Source organism: Cydia fagiglandana, chromosome 12 (genome assembly GCF_963556715.1).
Source record: "Cydia fagiglandana chromosome 12, ilCydFagi1.1, whole genome shotgun sequence".
Taxonomy (NCBI): domain Eukaryota; kingdom Metazoa; phylum Arthropoda; class Insecta; order Lepidoptera; family Tortricidae; genus Cydia; species Cydia fagiglandana.
The window spans coordinates 13952168-13972380 of NC_085943.1; the positions used below are offsets into that span (position 1 = coordinate 13952168).

The 20213-nt window shown below is 39.9% G+C and overlaps 1 protein-coding gene across 1 annotated transcript; it reads right to left on the reverse strand.

Moving 5' to 3' along the window:
• Window positions 1-6856: 6856 nt before the first annotated feature.
• LOC134669255 (uncharacterized) lies at window positions 6857-9444 on the reverse strand. Its single transcript, XM_063526765.1, has 5 exons — window positions 8623-9444; window positions 8442-8541; window positions 8024-8128; window positions 7272-7431; window positions 6857-6906 (listed from the first exon to the last, which is right to left on the reverse strand). Exons 1-5 carry the CDS (start codon window positions 9378-9380, stop codon window positions 6857-6859), a joined length of 1173 nt encoding a protein of 390 aa, XP_063382835.1. The 5' UTR covers window positions 9381-9444.
• Window positions 9445-20213: the final 10769 nt, after the last annotated feature.

Below are 20213 nucleotides of genomic sequence, written 5' to 3' on the forward strand. Positions count from 1 at the left end.
GTTTGTTACTCCATAACTCCGTCATTACTGGACCGATTTTGAAAATTCTTTTTTTGATTGAATGTATATGCATACAGATTGGTCCCGTTTTTGTCAAAACCCAGTTCTGATGATGGGATCCATGAGGAATCGAGGGAACTCCTCAAATCTAAAAGGCATACACATAGTGATTTTTGGTTTTTTATCAACGAATCAAGCATATACATCCAAAAAAGTGACATTTGATGAAGTGGAACTGCTGATGATGATCAGAACGGAACTCTTCAACGACGCATAGTTCACGGTTGGCGATTTGTCCTCTTCGTTATGTTTGTTAAGCAAGTTAAGTTTTTAAGCCACATTTTTGTCAAGCTCGAGTTCTGATGATGGGATCCATGAGGAATCAAGGGAACTCCTCAAATCTTAAAGGCATGCGTATAGAGATTTTTGTATTTACATCAGAAAATCAAGCATTTTCATTAAAAACTGTCGCATTTGATGAAGTGGAACTGCTGATGATGATCAGAACAGAACTCTTCAACGACGCATAGTTCACGTTTGGCGATTTTTCCTCTTCGTTATGTTCGTTAAGCAAGTTAAGTTTTTAAGCCACACTTTTGTCAAGCTCGAGTTCTGATGATGGGATCCATAAGGAATCGAGGGAACTCCTCAAATCTTAAAGGCATACGTATAGAATTTTCTGTATTTTCATCATTAAATCAAGCATTTACATTAAAAACTGTCGCATTTGATGAAGTGGAACTGCTGATGATGACCAGAACAGAACTCTTCAACGACGCATGGTACACGTCTGGTGATTACGAATTTCGATTTTGGACTGGGACCCGGACTCGGACTCATACCCGGACCTGGACCTGGACTCGGATCCAGATTCGGACCCGGACTCGGACCCGGACTCGGATCCTGACTCGGAACCGGACTCGGATCCGGTCTGGGATCCGGACACGGACACGGACCCGGCCTCGGACCCGGACTCGAACCCAGACTCGGACCCGGACTCGGACTCGGACCCGGACTCGGACCTGGACTCGAAACCGGACCCGGACTCGGACTCGGACTCGGACTCGGACTCGGACTCGGACTCAGACCCGGACCTTGGCCCGGAAAACCACTATGATACCTTAACTAAATAAACCACTATGATTACCTACCATAAAATGTAGGTATAAAGTATAATGATGCCAATCTTACTAACCCCTCCCGCTTAAACCCCCGTACACCGCACCGCATGCGCCATTAAGTGGGTTAGGTTAGGTTTGAACTGCGATCCTCACAGAACCGAACAAGGGTTAGGTTAGGTTGAAACTGCGAGCCTTACAGAAACGGAATGCTACTTGAAAAGTGGGTTTGATTAGGTTCGAACTGCGATCCTCACAGAACCGAACTGCTATCTGAGAAGTGGGTTAGGTTAGGCTAGAACTACGACCCTTATGGCTCCTCTACAGGATGGGCCAACGCCGGCCACTCCAAGGGACGCATTTATGCGTTAGAGGGAGCAAGTAATATTGCTATCTCTTTCTACCGCATGGCTGCGTCCCTTGGAGTGGCCGGCGTTGGCCCATCCTGTAGAGGAGCCATTACAGAAGCGAAATGCTAGTAGAAAAATGGGTGGTTTTACCTCCTTTTCTACATAGTGTACTATCTAGTATAATCTTTCACCGGCCCCCAAAGAAGTCGGTTTTTTTTTCTTAAAAATTATTTTATTTTTATTTTTATTTTTTTTAGTAATTTTTGTTTTTTATGTTTGTTACTCCATATCTCCGTCATTACTGGACCGATTTTGAAAATTCTTTTTTTGATTGAATGTATATGCATACAGATTGGTCCCGTTTTTGTCAAAACTCAGTTCTGATGATGGGATCCATGAGGGATCGAGGGAACTCCTCAAATCTTAAAGGCATACATATAGTGATTTTTGGGTTTTTATCAACAAATCAAGCATATACATCCAAAAAAGTGACATATGATGAAGTGGAACTGCTGATGATGATCAGAACGGAACTCTTCAACGACGCATAGTACATGTTTGGTGATTTCGAATTTCGGTTTTGACTTGGACTGGGACCCGGACTCATACCCTGATCCGGTTCGGACCCGGACTCGGACTCGGACTCGGACCCGGACTCGGACCCGGACTCGGATCCGGACTCGGGCCCGGACTCGGACCCGGACTCGGACCCGGACTCGGACCGGGACTCGGACCCGGACTCTGACTCAGAGAACCGGACCTTAACCCGGAAAACCACTATGATACCTAAACTAAATAAACCACTATGATTACCTACCATAAAATGTGGGTATGATGATGCCAAACCCCTCCCGCTCAAACTCCCGTACACCGCACCGCATGCGCCGTTAAGTGGGTTAGGTTAGGTTTGAACTGCGATCCTCACAGAACCGAACAAAAGTGGGTTAGGTTTGGTTAGAACTGCGAGTCTTACAGAAACGAAATGCTACTAGAAAAGTGGGTTTTATTAGGTTCGAACTGCGATCCTCACAGAACCGAACTGCTATCAGAGAAGTGGGTTAGGTTAGGCTAGAACTACGACCCTTACGGAAACGAAATGCTACTAGAAAGTACTCGTTTTACCTCCTTTTCTACATAGTGCACCATCTACCAAAATCTTTCACCGGGCCCCATAGAAGTCGGTTTTTTTAGGGTTCCGTACCTCAAAAGGAAAAAACGGAACCCTTATAGGATCACTCGTGCGTCTGTCTGTCCGTCCGTCTGTCACAGCCAATTTGCTCCGAAACTACTGGACCAATTAAGTTGAAATTTGGTACACATATGTAAGTCTGTGACCCAAAGACGAATATGTAACGTCAACAAATGAATTTTAAACATAAGGGCTACTTTTGGGGGGTAAAAGATAAAATTTAAAAACAAAGTTTTGCAAACTATGTCGTGTTACATATCAAACGAAAGAGCTCATTGTGAGAATCTCAAATATATTTTTTTTAATAAATTTACAACAAAAAATTTAGAAGTTATTCAAGAAATAAGACAAAAAATGACCATTCCCCCCCCTCTATCTCCGAAACTACAGGGTCTAAAATTCTGAAAAAAATACTCATAATAGTCCTTTACCTAACGATGACAGGAAAACCTGTTAGAAATCTACAGTCAAGCGTGAGTCGGATTTAAGAACAAAAATGCGGTTTAGGTTTTTTAGGGACACAGCCGCAATGGTTTAAGTGAAACGTGATGTAGACAGCTATTTGCGAAGGCCCTAGGCCGATATCCGCATAAGGCCGAAGGCCCGAAGCGTCCCGAAGAGGCGTGCCATTCCGACTCACGCTTGAAGCTAACTTCAAGCATGAGTCGGAATGACGACAAAAAATGCGACTATAGTTAGACCGTAAAAAGTCTGCAGCGATTTTGATAGCCCACGCAGTGCAAGTGTCATATTAAACGTCAAACTTCTATGAAATTATGACGTATTAATAACACTTACACTGCGTGGGCTATCATATCCGCTGCAGACTTTTATTGGTGTGACTATAGGCTGTATCTGGCACACAGCCGCATTGGTACAAGTGTAGTACTGATTGATTAGGTTACTATTGTTACGTGTTTTAAAACGCACTAAACAGGGTGGCCAAAAATTAACTAAGTGTATTCCCGTTGCCAACGTGCAACCCCGAAATTGCGAGGAAAAATTTGGCTGGTCCGTTTTCTACGGGAGAATACATTTTTTTTCGCGATTTCGGGGTTGGGGTCCCATAGTAAAAGTTGTAAAGCTCAGTATAATCCGAAAACCTCCCCGGCTACGGGAATGCACTTATTTTTTGGCCACCCTGTAGGTATTATCTCTCTTCGGCCTTTTAAAACACTCGCGGAAGTTGTAGGAAGCGTGACTCGTCGGACGCTCCGAGCTATCAGCCCTAGGCGGAGCTCGGTCATCAGTCTTCGCATTTGGACACCTTGTACTACTGTTCAGCATTTAATCTTCCTATCTAAGCTACTTTGCATAGTTGCAGAGATAATATAAGCCACCACGCCAGAAAACTTCATGTTACATCTGGTTTTTGATTGACCCATTCGGGTTTTTCAAGACGTTTCACTCACGTCACGTTTGATGTACAAAAAAAATTGTTGAAAATTGTGTGATGTACGGAACCCTTGAAACGCGAGTCCGAACTCGCACTTGACCAGTTTTTTCTTAAAAATTATTCTATGACAGCTGCACCCGACACTTTTTTGTAGTTTCCATGTAATGAAAGTATCATAGCTCTTTTGGTAGGCTTTCTTCGACATTTCGGGTAACAAATTGTCGGTCGCTATCAGGACCAAAGCCTTTATTTCTTCTGGAGTACAGTTGTCACTCTCACTTGCACTCATTTTAACTGTTTAAAGTCAAGTTTTTTGTACATAGAAAGTTATTTTCACATTAAATCCGGTTAAAAACGCAACAATAATCAGTTTTGCTAAACTTTTTCAATTTCGAACACGGAACAATCGGAACCGTAGACTTACAGTATATAGATAGAGACGGGGTCTCAGCGAGCTGTCACTGTTGCCACTTTTGTTTAGTGTACGATTAACAATTTAACACCACCTTGCTGTCGCCATGTCGATAAAGTCATATCGATAAACTATCGACATTTCTTACAATTTTAATTTTACTTCAAAGGTTTGACGATATCTAAAATGAACAAAAACGCTTTTATTCTTTATTGTGGTTATCAGATCACAATTTTATCGTCACGCCCCAGCAGGGAACCAAGGGAAAGTTCAGATATTTAATTAAAATACATAACACCTACTAAGATATGTGTTCCGCAATAATTGAAATATTTTATTATATTCTAATATATTTATTATTCATTAGCATTTCAATTTATGTATATGTTTAACAAAGATATTGAAGCTTCAATTAATTGCTATTTCGTTCCACTGTGTAGCATTTATCGATATATAACATGATTAAAATCGACTTTTCAAATCCCTAAAAGAGCACACATACACGTTTTTACGCACACATACACGGCCTGGATGCATCAAAAAAGGCAACACTTGATTTGAAGTTCACCTTGTCAACAGTATGATTGTCCTTTTTGACAAATGGCATTTTAAAAGAGCGAGGAGAGAGAAATGATACTAGTTGCTGCGCCGTCAAAGAGAACAGAAAAGGTAGGGGCCTTGATCGGAACATCAACTCAATAGCATCTTAGACAAGATATAATAAGACAGTTCTCGATTACGAAAAATGTGGTCGCGTTCAAGTAAATCTAAATGTCAAAATGTAAAATGAAGTTGATAGAATAATGTTTTTTTTTTATGTATTTCGTAAACATTTAAAATACTAAGACACAATTATGTTTTATTCAATCTTTATTCAAGATATTTACCTATTTTTTATATTAATTTGAAAAATGAGTTATTATTGTAAATGAAAACATACCTCTTTCAATCAAGATGATCAGAAGTTGTATCTTTAAAAAAAATAAAGCATTTGTATTATATTCATAAGATGATTGCTAGCAGTCACCTTATGAGCCTATAGACAAATAGACTTCATAGCCATCATTCGAATGACATTGCTTTATACTTCGTTTTTTTTAGCATTAGAAATTAGGTAAACAATCTTGATGTGTCTCTTAATTGAAAAACACATTTTAAAAATAAGTTACGGCAAATATGTAACAATTATTAATCTAATACGATCATTTATATACTTCTGCTTTCATAAGTAATAGTTTTATATTTTTGTAAAGCGTTTTTCAATTAAAAGACATGTCAAGATCGCTTACCTTCTTGCAAGTTCTCTCTAATGCTAAAAAAACGAACTATAGATATCACTGTCAGTCATTTAATTGACACATTTAAGTGCTGGAATAGAAAAAGAGTCTAAAGAAAGGACTCTTAGCACAAAGAATTTCGTCTGCCCGCCCTCCTACCCCGCCTTATCCTAATCTCAATCACTCCCGCGTTTTTACATTGCTGTCCCGCTCATGATGACGGCGGTCAATGACTCTGTGCGAGCGGAATAGCAATATAGATATATTATACGCTGAGATTATGCGCGTACAATAGTGACAGAAACAGGCCATATATACGAAATTTCTCGAGCTACGTCCTTCCTTCTGTGAAAATGTCAATACCTACCAAAGTAAAAGATTTATCATTAAGAGTTGTATTACAGACAAAATAACATCAACCTTACAATAAGTCGGTAATAAGCAAAGCATGTGTAGCCTACTTAAGAATGTTAACTATTACTTAGTTTTAAAAGAAGTCTTATAAGTGATGCCTTACAGGTAATTAATAAGCACTAAGGATACAAGTTATTTGCAATGTATTTAGCCTTATTACCTATATTTCGTTGCATTATTTGAGAAAATAACTATGTAATCTTTAATGGAATCAGTTAAAACTGATAGCGAAATGAACACGCGAATGACAGCTAACTGATATATTTCCAATATGATTCAAATGATGATTCAAATGGACCCGGGTATATCCTTAAATTACGTCCAAAACCACCGGTGGACGGGCAGCGGCGTCCCTCAAATTCGGTGTACTCGACTGCGATCGCCAACCCTCCTGCCAAGCGTGGCGATTATGGCATTCACCCCCCATCCGGCACGTATGGAGGTCCAAGGGGGAGGCCTATGTTCAGCAGTGGACGTCTTATGGCTGAGATGATGATGATGATTCAAATATCGTTTTAATGAATTCACGTTTGAATTGGCTTGCCTTGTATCTGCCTTGTAATCCCTTACTTCCCGATCTTCGACAATAAATGGATTATTGCTACACAGTATTTTTATATGAATAAATATATGAATATATTTATTCATCAAAAATGTAAATTTATATAAAAACAGAAACTTATTGGTTATCCCAAGCCATTCAGTTAAAAGCGGCGTTCATAACATTAAAAATTTTGTACACCTGATTTACTACCTGAAACAAAAAAAAACGATTTTTGTAGAACCCAGGTTTCCCCGAGGGTCTACAGGCCGGGTACAGTGGTTCACTCAACCTAATTTCAAAACGAGACAGGTGATATTTGGCGACTGAGCCACTGGTCGAGCTGAGCCAGTTTCCGCCTTGACCCTACAGGTTTTTAAACGGTCGGCAACGGGCATGTAACACCTTAGGAGTTGCAGCCATCTAGAAGCTACAGTGACAGCTTACGTTCAGGCGAACCATTTACTTGTTTACCACCGCGATTCTATCTAATGCCGCGAAAAATCTAATGGGTTATATAGATCTAATGTAATACGCCCCCGGTTAAGACATGCTACTTTTTTAATATTTCAACTTACGTCGCCAAACGCCTTCAAAGAGACTGTAGAAAATACGGAATAGATTCCTAGAGGGCGCACGGTCCTGGCCAGCAACACCAGAATTATGGAGCGACTCCTCGGAACCCAAAACCTCTCCCAGCCGCACTCGTATATGGCGCCTCGGAGCTCCTCGCCCTGATATAAAAGATTGGTTAGTTAGAAGATATGATTCCCCTTTAAGCTGCCTGTCCACGGAGGCGGAGCGGGGTGGAGATTTGGGGAGTCAACTAATAACAGTGTTGTTAAACGTGTTTATCGAACAAAAAGTAGAAGATATTTTTCATGCATTAAGTAAGCCCATTTTTTCGTGTGCGAGTGTAGTGACGTCATTGGAAAAATGCATTAGTGTTAACACTAATTGTGTGCGTCGCCTCATCCACCCACGCCGAAAATAGCAGACTTTTCGGATATAATTTAGTGCGCGTATCTTCTCCGGTTGGTTAAATAGTCTATGTAGCTGACAATCGTAATGATTCATCTCGAGGCTGATTTAATTTAGAGTTAGACCTAGAAAAATCTGCAGAGGTTTTGTCAGCACACGCAGTGTGAGTGTTATTTATACTTCATAATTTCATAAAAGTTGACGTTTAGAATAGCACTTTTCTTGGTCTAACTCTATATACAAAAAATCAAAATATATTTATTTCAGAAATTAATATTACAAGATTTATACATACAACTGAATGTTATTTGGCTAGCTACGGTAGAATGTTACATAAAAACTTACTTTGCCCAAGAGAACTTCGCAATAATAGCACGGAATTGCGCTTTGCATAAGAGCAGCAAAGGAGAAGCAAATTAAGTGAACGTTTAGACTGCCTTCGTTGTAAGACTGTAAACGAAGAAATAATTAAGTGAGCAAAAGCGAATTACGATCGGTGGTGCTACTGCGCATAAATCATATTCGTCACTAAACTTTTTTCATAAGCTCTGAAGGTGACTGGCCAGACGCTGACGTTACTGATATAAATTAATTAACACAAAGGGAACGATAAGATATGATTAATAATATCTTACATTAAAGAAGGACAAACAAACAAAACGTGGTCACATAATTTTACTGTCGTTCATCAGAACTTAAATGAAACTAAACAAATGTCAACACAAGTAATGATAATGTTATAAGATAAATATTTAAGCCTTACCTCGATAATAGCAAACGAGGAAATCGCAACACAAATGACACTTGTTTTGAGACTCATTTCATATAGGAGTCGATGAGTATGCTGTATTTTATCTACAAAACTAAGAAAAAACGATAAAAGTGTAAGTAACTAAATATTTTTAATATTCTAAATTCTAAAATAATCTTTTTTTCAAAATTACCTGTAAATATGCTGAAGCCGACGTGTTATATTTTTCAGTTCCTTTAGGATATCATCGTCATCAATGTCATTATCTAAAAAAAGTCTGTCAAGTTGCTGAATGGCTACTTGTATTTGTCCACATGCATGCATTATGAATATTGGACCAAGTGTATTAAACCCAGCATACATGAGAACCGTGAACACGATGTAAAAAGTATGCAAACCAAAAATAACAATGTACACGAGAAAACCATTTTTCCTTTCTTCTATACAAGTAGGATACGTTAGTTCATGTATAGCGACCGGTTTAAAATTCCTCGTAAGGGCAGAATAAGAGGTACCGACGAAGCCTTTGCAAAAGAACGTAACACCACAGAGAACACAGCAGGCAGTCCAAAACTTTGAAGCCTGTATCCCTTTAGCAGTAAATTCTTTAACCGCCTTTTCATCTTCATCAATAAGTTCTCTCGAATCACGCAAGTCTTCTTCCACTATTTCGATAATATCGATGAAACGTTTCTTGTAAATAATTAAAAGGCCATAGTTGAACATGTTTACACAGTAAATTATTGCTATACTGAGGTTCGTGCAAATTTTAGTGAAGGTATCGAAGAAGATGCTACTGTATATCAAAGATATAAAACTTGGTGTGTAGAAGGCATATAATATAAATATTTTTATCGCCCATTGTAGATTCCTTGTTAATGAAGGATGGCCTAAGTTCAAATACAAAGCCGTAGAAGATAATTTGAATATATTGTCAAATCGAATATCCATTGCTGTGCGTTTAGAAAAATGTGTTACAACAACTGCTTGCAAGGCAAAACTAAGTGTTATTCAATATTAAAGTGCACTGCGCCTGTAAGTCTTGGTCTGTTATTTTCTTCAACTGGCAATTATTTACAGTTGAAACAAATAATACTTTATTGCAGAGTTGACGTGCTGTGTGATTAAAGTAGCAGAATATTAATAAAATAATTATGTATGTAATGGCAACGCTACCTAGAAGAAAAATACTAAAAGTAATGAAATACGTTGGAGTGTTTCATTTACTAGAACATTAATAAGGATTTTGACTTAACTATAAATATGAAACAGAAAACAATTATGATTTAGGGCGTTTAGATAAAGTCATTAGTGTCATTATCTATAGTTCCGTCCAAAGCAAGATTTTACCAGCAATTTAAGAAGTGCACGTACACGAAATTATGTGAACCTAAAATCATACAAATTGATTTGATGTTCTAGGAAAAATTACTTTCAAAAAAGAAGGCATATTTCGTACGTCTGAGGCCCGTAAATAAATATACCAAAAGATTTTATTTGTATTTTATTTTGTATTTTGTATTTTATTTGTATTTGTATTTTATCATCTGCCACGAAAAAATATCTTGAAATTACACATGAGTATTGCGAAAACTTAAACCAACATACTTGCAGAATATCACAATGCCCAGCACGATATAACCATAGATTCCAGACAAAATATAAACATCGTCTCAATTTATTCATAGAAAGATGCGAATAAAATTCATGTGTTGCTTTACTCTGTAGGAAAGGGGAGCAAGGGTCGCACGGACGTCTGCAATGCCGTCTAGGGTCATTTACATACGGATTTACCCCGGTTAACCCTCAACAGGTAGTTTTATTTTATTTTTTGAAGGCTTAGTAATGTTTGTAGTAGTCCATTGGGAGAGGTGGAGTGTTTTACTGAATTCAATTATATGAGAGTTAAATTTTACGATGTAGTAATTATATTTTCCGGAGCCGGTGTAGGATTACTTGACGTTCATAAAGTGCATTGTTAATTAATATGCCTACTTGAATAATAAATTATCTTTATCTTTATTGGATTTTGTTTTCATTATCATTGTAAAACTAATTGTTCCTGAGCTTTTATTGACCGAGTGAAAGCGATGGTCTCCGCTTCAGCTCGGGTAAAAATGCTTTCGTATGTCTGTCCAACTGTTCTCCACTAGCTACAGATATTATTTCCCAACCGATTCTCGCGAAATTTTGTGAGCAGATCACTCGCGTAATCACGTTAGACCAGGCCGTGGCCGGACCGGAGAATACGGAGCTTTGTTTTCTATAGTTGATGGTGCTCAGAGCATAAAAAGGTCAACCACGGCGTTGCATGAACAAGAGATTTCCTTTGGCAGGATTAAAGAAATGGAGCCACCCAGCGGGGGGGTTTAAGCGTCTGCGTTTAGGAAGTCAAGTTTAGTATCATTTCATCGAAATCGGCTCAGCGTTTATTGATTTCTCATACAATCCTACACCTTACCTTTGATTATTAAGGGATTTTTTTTTAATAAAAATTATCCTATTTTCTTTCCTGGGACTTAAACTATCTCTATACCAAATTTCAACTAAATTGGTTCAGCAGTTTAAGCGTGAAGAGGAATAAAGAAAAAAGTATTTTTTTTTCATAGTTTATGTGTTTTTACATCGGAATGGTGCCGGAATGATATCATAAATGAATTCGGCACCCCCGATTTATACGAAAACGATACCAAACTTGGCCTAGTAACTAAAATGATATAGATATCAAGATAAAGTTGAGAGCCCCCCCCCCCCCCTAAAAATTTACATCAAAAATCTCGGTGGCTCCACTTCTTAAATCCATCCTTGGGTCCTAAGAACCAATCCTGCCGAAGGAAATCTTTTGTTCATGCAACGCCGTGGTTTAGGGCTTCCACCCTCTACTACTATGGAAAACACCACGTTATCACCGATCGTCCATCATAGAAAATTACATGTCGGACGCCTCGGCCCGGGCTTGGCCCGGTGCACGGTGTATCGTGAGTCATCCTTTATTCGTGTTAATTTATGTGGTGTATTCGTGTAAGAATCTTATCCTTTTCACGTTGATAAAATTCAATTTCACACCTGCAACGTAACCTTTTATGTTATTATGCTATATGTACAATTTATCTTCTTATTGTCCCACACAAAGGACTCAAACAAAGAACACCCAGTTGAACCTAGTTTAATAACGTGTATTGATTACCTCTCACTAGACCCCGCTAAAACATAAAAGTTAGTAGGAAGGTAGATATTTAGTTTCGGTTTTGATAGCCCACGGCGTGCAAATGTTATTATATGTCATAATTTCATAGTCGTTTGACGTTTAAAATAACACTTGCACGGGCTATTAAAATCGCTGCAAACTTTTCTTGGCCTAACTCTATAAAAATCATCGTCGCAGATAAATAACTAGGTAGTTATATTCAGAAATACGTAACTTATTTCACTGTTGCATTAAAATAGGTATATAGTTTTGTTCACTTCACGGTATGCCACCGTTTCAGGGTTAGTTCTGTATAAATATAACGCATTCACCTCAGAATAAAGGAAAACATTTACTCTCTCTCTCTCTCTTACGTGTTGTTTTTTTGTAACTTTTTACCCGACTACGGCAACGCAAAAGGAGGGTTATGATTTTGACCGGTATGTATGTGGGTATGTATGTATGTATGTATGTATGTATGTATGTATGTTCATCTGTTCCCTCATAACTTCTAAAGTACTTATTATTATTTAACAAACGATGTGTCATTCGAATCGTCTTAATCGTCCGCTGGTTATAGGCTATATGGCGTCCCAAAAAAATGAACACTGCGCCCTCTAGAGGTCATAAAGTCACGAACCAAAAAACTAAAATTAAGTAATGATGATGTGTTATACATTATTGGAAAGAGCTCAATTAGCACATTTCAAATATATAAATATTGTTAGCGTTTGCACCCGGCTTTGCTTGCATGCGCCAGATAAAACATTAAATTTTCGGTTAGCTACAAGCGCTCTGGTTTCTATCCGCGTGTTACGCGACTACGGCGATACAAGAAGGTTTTTGCAAAAGAAATTTGTTTGGCCGCTATACATGGTGTTTTTTTAATGTCCTGCAACATTTTATAACGTGAATAGGTATAGAAGTCCTGATCAGCCAAAATGTATGAAACAGTCAATTTTTTTACAAGATACGTACGCGTTCCGAAGCCGGGCGCCTTCGGCGCCCTCATACTAAAAGAGTCGGGCGGAGCCCGACGTACGCGTTGCGAAGCCGGGCGCCTTCGGCGCCCTCATACTAAAAGTGTCGGGCGTAGCCCGACGTACGCGTTCCAAAGCCGGGCGCCTTCGGCGCCCTCATACTAAAACAGTCGGGCGTAGCCCGACATACGCGTTCCAAAGCCGGGCACCTTCTTCACCCCCAGACTAAAAGAGTCGGGCGTAGCCCGACATACGCGTTCCAAAGCTGGGCGCCTTCGGCGCCCTCATACTAAAAGAGTCGGGCGTACCCCGACGCACGCGTTCCAAAGCCGGGCGCCTTCGGCGCCCTCATACTAAAAGAGTCGGGCGGAGCCCGACGTACGCGTTGCAAAGCCGGGCGCCTTCGGCGCCCTCATACTAAAAGAGTCGGGCGTAGCCCGACATACGCGTTCCAAAGCCGGGCGCCGAAGGCGGCCCTCATACTAAAAGTGTCGGGCGTAGCCCGACGTACGCGTTCCAAAGCCGGGCACCTTCTCCGCCCCCAGACTAAAAGAGTCGGGCGTAGCCCGACATACGCGTTCCAAAGCCGGGCGCCTTCGGCGCCCTCATACTAAAAGAATCGGGCGTAGCTCGACATACGCGTTCCAAAGCCGGGCGCCTTTGGCGCCCTCATACTAAATGTGTCGGGCGTAGCCCGACGTACGCGTTCCAAAGCCGGGCGCCTTCGGCGCCCTCATACTAAAAGTGTCGAGCGTAACCCGACGTACGCGTTCCAAAGGCGGGCGCCTTCGGCGCCCTCATACTAAATGTGTCGGGCGTAGCCCGACGTACGCGTTCCAAAGCCGGGCGCCTTCGGCGCCCTCATACTAAAAGTGTCGGGCGTAGCCCGACGTACGCGTTCCAAAGCCGGGCACCTTCTTCGCCCCCAGACTAAAAGAGTCGGGCGTAGCCCGACATACGCGTTCCAAAGCCGGGTGCCTTCGGCGTCCTCATACTAAATGTGTCGGGCGTAGCCCGACGTACGCGTTCCAAAGCCGGGCGCCTTCGGCGCCCTCATACTAAAAGTGTCGGGCGTAGCCCGACGTACGCGTTCCAAAGCCGGGCACCTTCGCCCCCAGACTAAAAGAGTCGGGCGTAGCCCGACATACGCGTTCCAAAGCCGGGCGCCTTCGGCGCCCTCATACTAAAAGAGTCGGGCGTAGCTCGACATACGCGTTCCAAAGCCGGGCGCCTTCGGCGCCCTCATACTAAATGTGTCGGGCGTAGCCCGACGTACGCGTTCCGAAGCCGGGCGCCTTCGGCGCCCTCATACTAAAAGAGTCGGGCGTAGCCCGACGCACGCGTTCCAAAGCCGGGCGCCTTCGGCGCCCTCATACTAAAAGTGTCAAGCGTAACCCGACGTACGCGTTCCAAAGCCGGGCGCCTTCGGCGCCCTCATACTAAAAGAGTCGGGCGTAGCCCGACGCACGCGTTCCAAAGCCGGGCGCCGAAGGCGCCCTCATACTAAAAGTGTCGAGCGTAACCCGACGTACGCGTTCCAAAGCCGGGCGCCCTCATACTAAAAGAGTCGGGCGTAGCCCGACGTACGCGTTCCAAAGACGGCCGCCATCGGCGCTCTCATAGGCACTAAAGGAGTCGGGCGTAGCCCGATATAGGCGGCGCTCTGCGTGCATTTCTGTACTGAGGACGCCCTCGCAAAAGTAATATAAAGTGACTTCAAAAAGTTAGTAACGAAATCATGACCCCAAAATTAATTAAATAAAAAAAAATAAGTTTAAAAACTAAAACCCGACTACTGCAAATCGCGCTCTAAAAAGTATGAAACAAGATAGAATTCTTATCTAAAATTATCAAGCAGGAAATATTATAAATGTTATCATTTTTTTTTTATAAAAATATAACCTAATATAATTTACTGAATTTTTTATATATTTACAGAGATTCAGAGGATCGCCGTGGTCGTATGCCACGATTATAAACTTAAAAGTAATGTGGCATACGACCACGGCTATCCTCTGAATCTCTGTAAATATATACAAAATTCAGTAAATTATATTACGTTATATTTTTATAAAAAAAAAATGGTAACATATAATATTTCCTGCTTGATAATTTTAGATAAGAATTCTATCTTGTTTCATACTTTTTAGAGCGCGATTTGCAGTAGTCGGGTTTTAGTTTTTAAACTTATTTTTTTTTATTAATACTTCGCGTGATTCAGGCGTGTTAAACCTTAAAATTTCATAAAGGTGATAGATTTAGACCAAGAAAAGTCTGCAGCGGTTTTGATAGCCCATGCTATCAAACTTCTATGAAAATATGACGTATAAACGTATAAATAACACTTGCACTGCGTGGGCTACTCTCTCTCATAAATCGTGTAGTTTCAGTTAAAGACCTTGGAGTCAAGTTTGACCGCGAGCTCACATTCCATGAGCACATTAATAGCCTCGCCAAAGAGTCGTATCGTAGGTTAGGTTTCGTGATGAGGAACGTTAGGGACTTTCACAATGCCGGCGTCATCAAACTCCTCTATACGGCTCTAGTTCGTTGCAAGCTGGAGGCTGGCGCCTGTGTCTGGAGTCCTAGTGAGGCCAAGTATAAACTTATTTTAGAAAAGGTTCAAAAAGCTTTCCTGCGCTTTTTCTACAAAAAGCTCTATGGATGTTACCCATTTATGTATCCGACTAAGTTTTTACTTGGCGTTCTAGGTCTTAACTCTTTGGAGGTTCGTAGAGGATGCGAGCGGTTGGTAACAGTGTGTAAGGTGCTTAGTAACAAAATTAACAGCATGGAGTTACACAATGTTCTCAACTGCATAGTCGTGCCTCCGAATAACTCTCGCCGGCGACCATACCTACAGCTGTGGGACGGTACAGGACCGCGCGCAACCGCTGCGCGTCGCAACTCGCCGCTGTGCGACATGATCAACTCACTCAACGGGCTCCTGCGCACGAATCCACAAGTGGATATTTTCATAGATAAGTGGCCTAAACTAATGTCCAGGTGCCTCGCTTATTGTGAGAGTGAATGAATAGATGATGAATGGAAAACTTGTAATGTGAGAATTTATTGTTATAATTGTATACTTAATTTTTAATGATGTTATAATGTGGTTAAGTTTTTTTTTAATTCTATTAATATAATTGTATAACTTGTATAAGTAGTAGCAAGTGTAATTGGTATAAGTATTACTGTAACCGTTCTTGTGATATTAATAATAAATAAAATAATTATTAGCAGAATTTGCATGCTCAATCTAGTGGTAACTAGCGATCTATGATAACGTTCCTCACAGACCGAGCCATAAAGCCGCATGAGCCAAGCTTTATTAAAAAAGGAGACAATGAAAAATAAATTTTATATAACGGGTCAGGTAAGTGCATATGACATAGTTATAGGTTATCGTAAAAGTGGAATGAGGGTCCTTTCTTATAAGTTTTATCGGGGCTAAGTAAGTAATAAAGACTACCGGTAAACTGGGGGTTACTTTGATTCATGGGGTAACATTGATCATCGAGTCGTTTATATTTGTTTACCAATATCTCCATTGATATTTTGCTGGGACGTCAGTCTTCCACAACTAGTTCAACCTGGCTGAAACGTCGGAAAAAAGGTAAAATAATGAAATTTAATCGCGATCGACCCATTAATGACATAAAATGATTGAACCTCGATTTTGAAACTTTAAAAGTGATTTGTTTCTGAATGCTTTCATCATTGGTTGCCAACCACATCAGAAAATTCTTAGGCTCGCGTTCAGAATAAATCAATTCGCTATTCCTCAAATCGATGACCAATTTTACCCCGCGATTCAGAGTAGCCCCAAAGTTTGACCTTCAGCCTGTCAGTGTTTGAGAGATCTTAGGTCCATGTATGTTGTACAGTGACTCGTCAATCCATGTAGCACTTACAAAGAGCTTAGCAAGTTTTTTACAACACCTAGATATCAAGATAATCATATATCAAGATTGTAACTTAAAAATATATTTTTAAATTTTTAAACTTTTTTTTAATACTTGTGAGATAGCGACAACCTCATTTTTTTGTTATTTAATGCAGAATATACCTACTATTGCATAAAATATATTTTTTGTGAAAAAATCCACTCCACTTGTCGCTATCTCACAAGTATTTAAAAAAAAAGTTTATAAAATTAAAAATTTATTTTTAATCTTATAAATAAGTTACAATCTTGATTTTTTTTTTGAAAATGAATTTAACTACAAAAAAATAAAAACGATTTATAAAAAAATATTATTTTTTGCCAAACCAAGGGGATTCTAGGCTTGAAATTTGGTAAAACGCGCCTAAGAAAGGTATACATTTCAGCCAGGGGCAGTTTCACTATAGGATTGCGGCTATGACCCTTTGGCTAGAAAACATCAATAACTGAGGGCCTAATATCCGTTCTAGTCACATACATAGGTAATATAATTTCTACCCGGGATTCGAAAACAAGACTACCAACTTAATCAAGCAAGGCTACTAACCAGGCTAAAGGATGACTCACGCTAGACTGGGCCGGGGCCGGGCCGGAGCTTCCGGCGCTTCGTTTTCTATGGAAAGCACCTCGTGATCACCGATCAGCCGTCATAAAAAATTACATGTCGGAAGCCTCAGCTCGGGCCCGGCCGGTCGCCGCCAGGCGTGAGACATCCTTAAAGCGGCTTTTAAAATAACAAAAGCTAATTTAACATAACCCTGCCACACAATACGATATGATAGTCACGGGATAACCCACATTATTGTCAATGTCATAAAGGCAAATATCACAAAACCCCTCAAAGAATCCACTTTGTCGGCTAAGCCCGCCTCAAAAGGTTATCATGCAATTTTTACACTCTTCCGTCACCATTATGAGGCATTTTACTTTAAAGTGCTTGTGGATGCTCTATAGAATAGTCCTGGACCCTTCCGGGCCCAAAAGGCCCTGTATTCTTACTCTCACATATTATAACGTTGACTGGTGTTCCACAAAACCAATGTAAATGTACCTACCTACCAGTGGCGGCGCGTCAAACATATCCATAGGCAAGCCGGGGCTAATTAGGCTTACATATTTACTTTACAACTCTGCTGAAACGCCAAAAACAGGCAAGCCGATGGGAATCGGCTTTTATGGACGCGCCGTTGCTGCTGCCTACTCGTACACATATTTAATTACACAAACGGGTCTACCGCGATATAATTTCATTGTTGTTACTTTTAATCCCGACGTTTCAGCTGAGTTGTTGAGTCTTTCCGTGACCACAGCTGGTGCAACTCAGCTGAAACTTCGGAATTCAAGGTAAAAACAATGAAATTATATCGCGGTAGACCCGTTTGTGTAATTAAAGATGTGTACAAAACGCGAGAGTTTAAAGTGTTATATTGCCCACTCGTAATCTTCAGATAACGAATAACCATAAAAATCATGATTAAACTATTTATCTTACATTGCACCATGTTAAAAATATATTGAACTCTTGGAGAGGCCATGGTAACTTTTTTCTTAATCTAAATTGATTTTACACATAATATTATAATAATAAATAATAAGTCGTAATTATAATAATAAAGGCGGTCAATAAAGGATAGGTTGTAATATACATTTGTAACAATTTTGTTCCATTGCGAAGATTCCAAAATCCCTGCGAAAAGAATCAGCCGGCCTAACCAATGTGACAATCGCTATCACTAAATACAACAACGAAACGCTGTCTCTCTATCACTCTTCCATATTAGTGCGACAGTGACAGTTGCGTTTCGATCGCTACGGAGCGTAAGCGATTGACATGGTTGGCTAAGATGCCACTGGATATCGAAAGGCTGGCAGAAACATAAATCAACAAAATGCTACCAGCATCTTTACCCAATTGTATCAAGCAAGATACTATAGTATACCTACTATAGGTTTCTTTAGTTTTAAACCAGAATAGTTCTAATTGATTTTTTTTATCATTTATTTACATACAATGTGTAAATATATACAGTGGCACTACTAAACGAAATTAATAACAAGCTTAAATCTTAAATAGGCCCCTGAGGCATTGTACCAAGGATGCTGGCGGCATTTCCTCGCTGTATCGCAATGCTGATACGTTATGCGAGGTAGCCGCCAGCTCTTCGGTCACCAGTTACGTCAACCAGACGCTTCGCGAATTTTTATTTGTATATCGCGAAAACTAAATTAAATTTGCACTAAGCAGAGCTCAACTTATACCAGTTACGAAAGTTCGCTATAGGAATAAGTGACCCGATAGGCCCTTGTCAACCGTTCAACGGAGCCCATCCTTGCTTCGAAACTTTCCTGAGGGTTGTTTAGATAAGAAAATTGGCAGAGCGAATTCTTTAACATCCCGATTTTCATAATATTTTAGCTCCAATTTTATGTTTACTGATATTTTTCGGTCGGCAGCGATGTTTTTCTCAGGTTCAAGGGAAGACACTTAAATAAATACCGATATTTCCCCAAAAATGAAAAAACAAGGATAATACGAATTCATTATTATTTTCGCTATTTCGACTATTTTATCATAATAACAATTATGATAAAATAATTACACTTAAATCTAACAAACTTCTACAGTCATTACGTTCTTAGATTTCATTCAGACACTTTTCACTCCCTTCTCACTACAAGCTTACAAACACACAAGTTCACACTCCTCTTTCTTTCCTAATTCCTATTCTTATGTTTAATATAATTCCTATTCTTATGTTTAATATAATTCCTATTCTTATGTTTATTATATTGGTATCTCGCGATGATCATGACCCCGCGATACAGGCCATGCCTAGTGCGGGGTTCATTATAACGTGCCTGTTAAACTTTTATTGTGAATAAAAATATTGTTATTGTTATTATAGTCCAAGATACATTTTCAACAAATTTCAATGATATGTATGTTTTTTTTTGGTTTACCGGGTTTTATACAATTAGAATGATCAGTATATTCGTTGTTTCAATCTCCACATGGATGAAAGTTACAATACGTAGAGTAGATAACCCTCAATATAATCCTGCCGTAGTTACTGCTGTAGTTTGCCGTAGTTTTTAGGGTTCCGTACCCAAAGGGTAATTAGGGTTCCGTACCCAAAGGGTAAAACGGGACCCTATTACTAAGACTTCGCTGTCCGTCCGTCTGTCACCAGGCTGTATCTCACGAACCGTGATAGCTAGACAGTTGAAATTTTCACAGATGATGTATTTCTGTTGCCGATATAACAACAAATACTAAAAACAGAATAAAATAAAGATTTAAATGGGGCTCCCATACAACAAACGTGATTTTTGACCAAAGTTAAGCAACGTCGGGAGTGGTCAGTACTTGGATGGGTGACCGTTTTTTTTTGCTTTTTTTTTGTTTTTTTTTTGCATTATGGTACGGAACCCTTCGTGCGCGAGTCCGACTCGCACTTGCCCGGTTTTTGTTATAATTATGTAATTTATTTTTCTCTATAATAATGCTCTAAATTAACATTTTCTGTAAACTTGTTACAAAAACGAGTCTAGTTTGATCGTAGCGATAATCGTGGGATAACAAAAACGTTTGACTCGAGCGAACTAAGACGCGCCAAGATTCCAGGAGACCGATTCAGTTTTAACAATTTGTTGAGCGTTTTTTTTTTTAT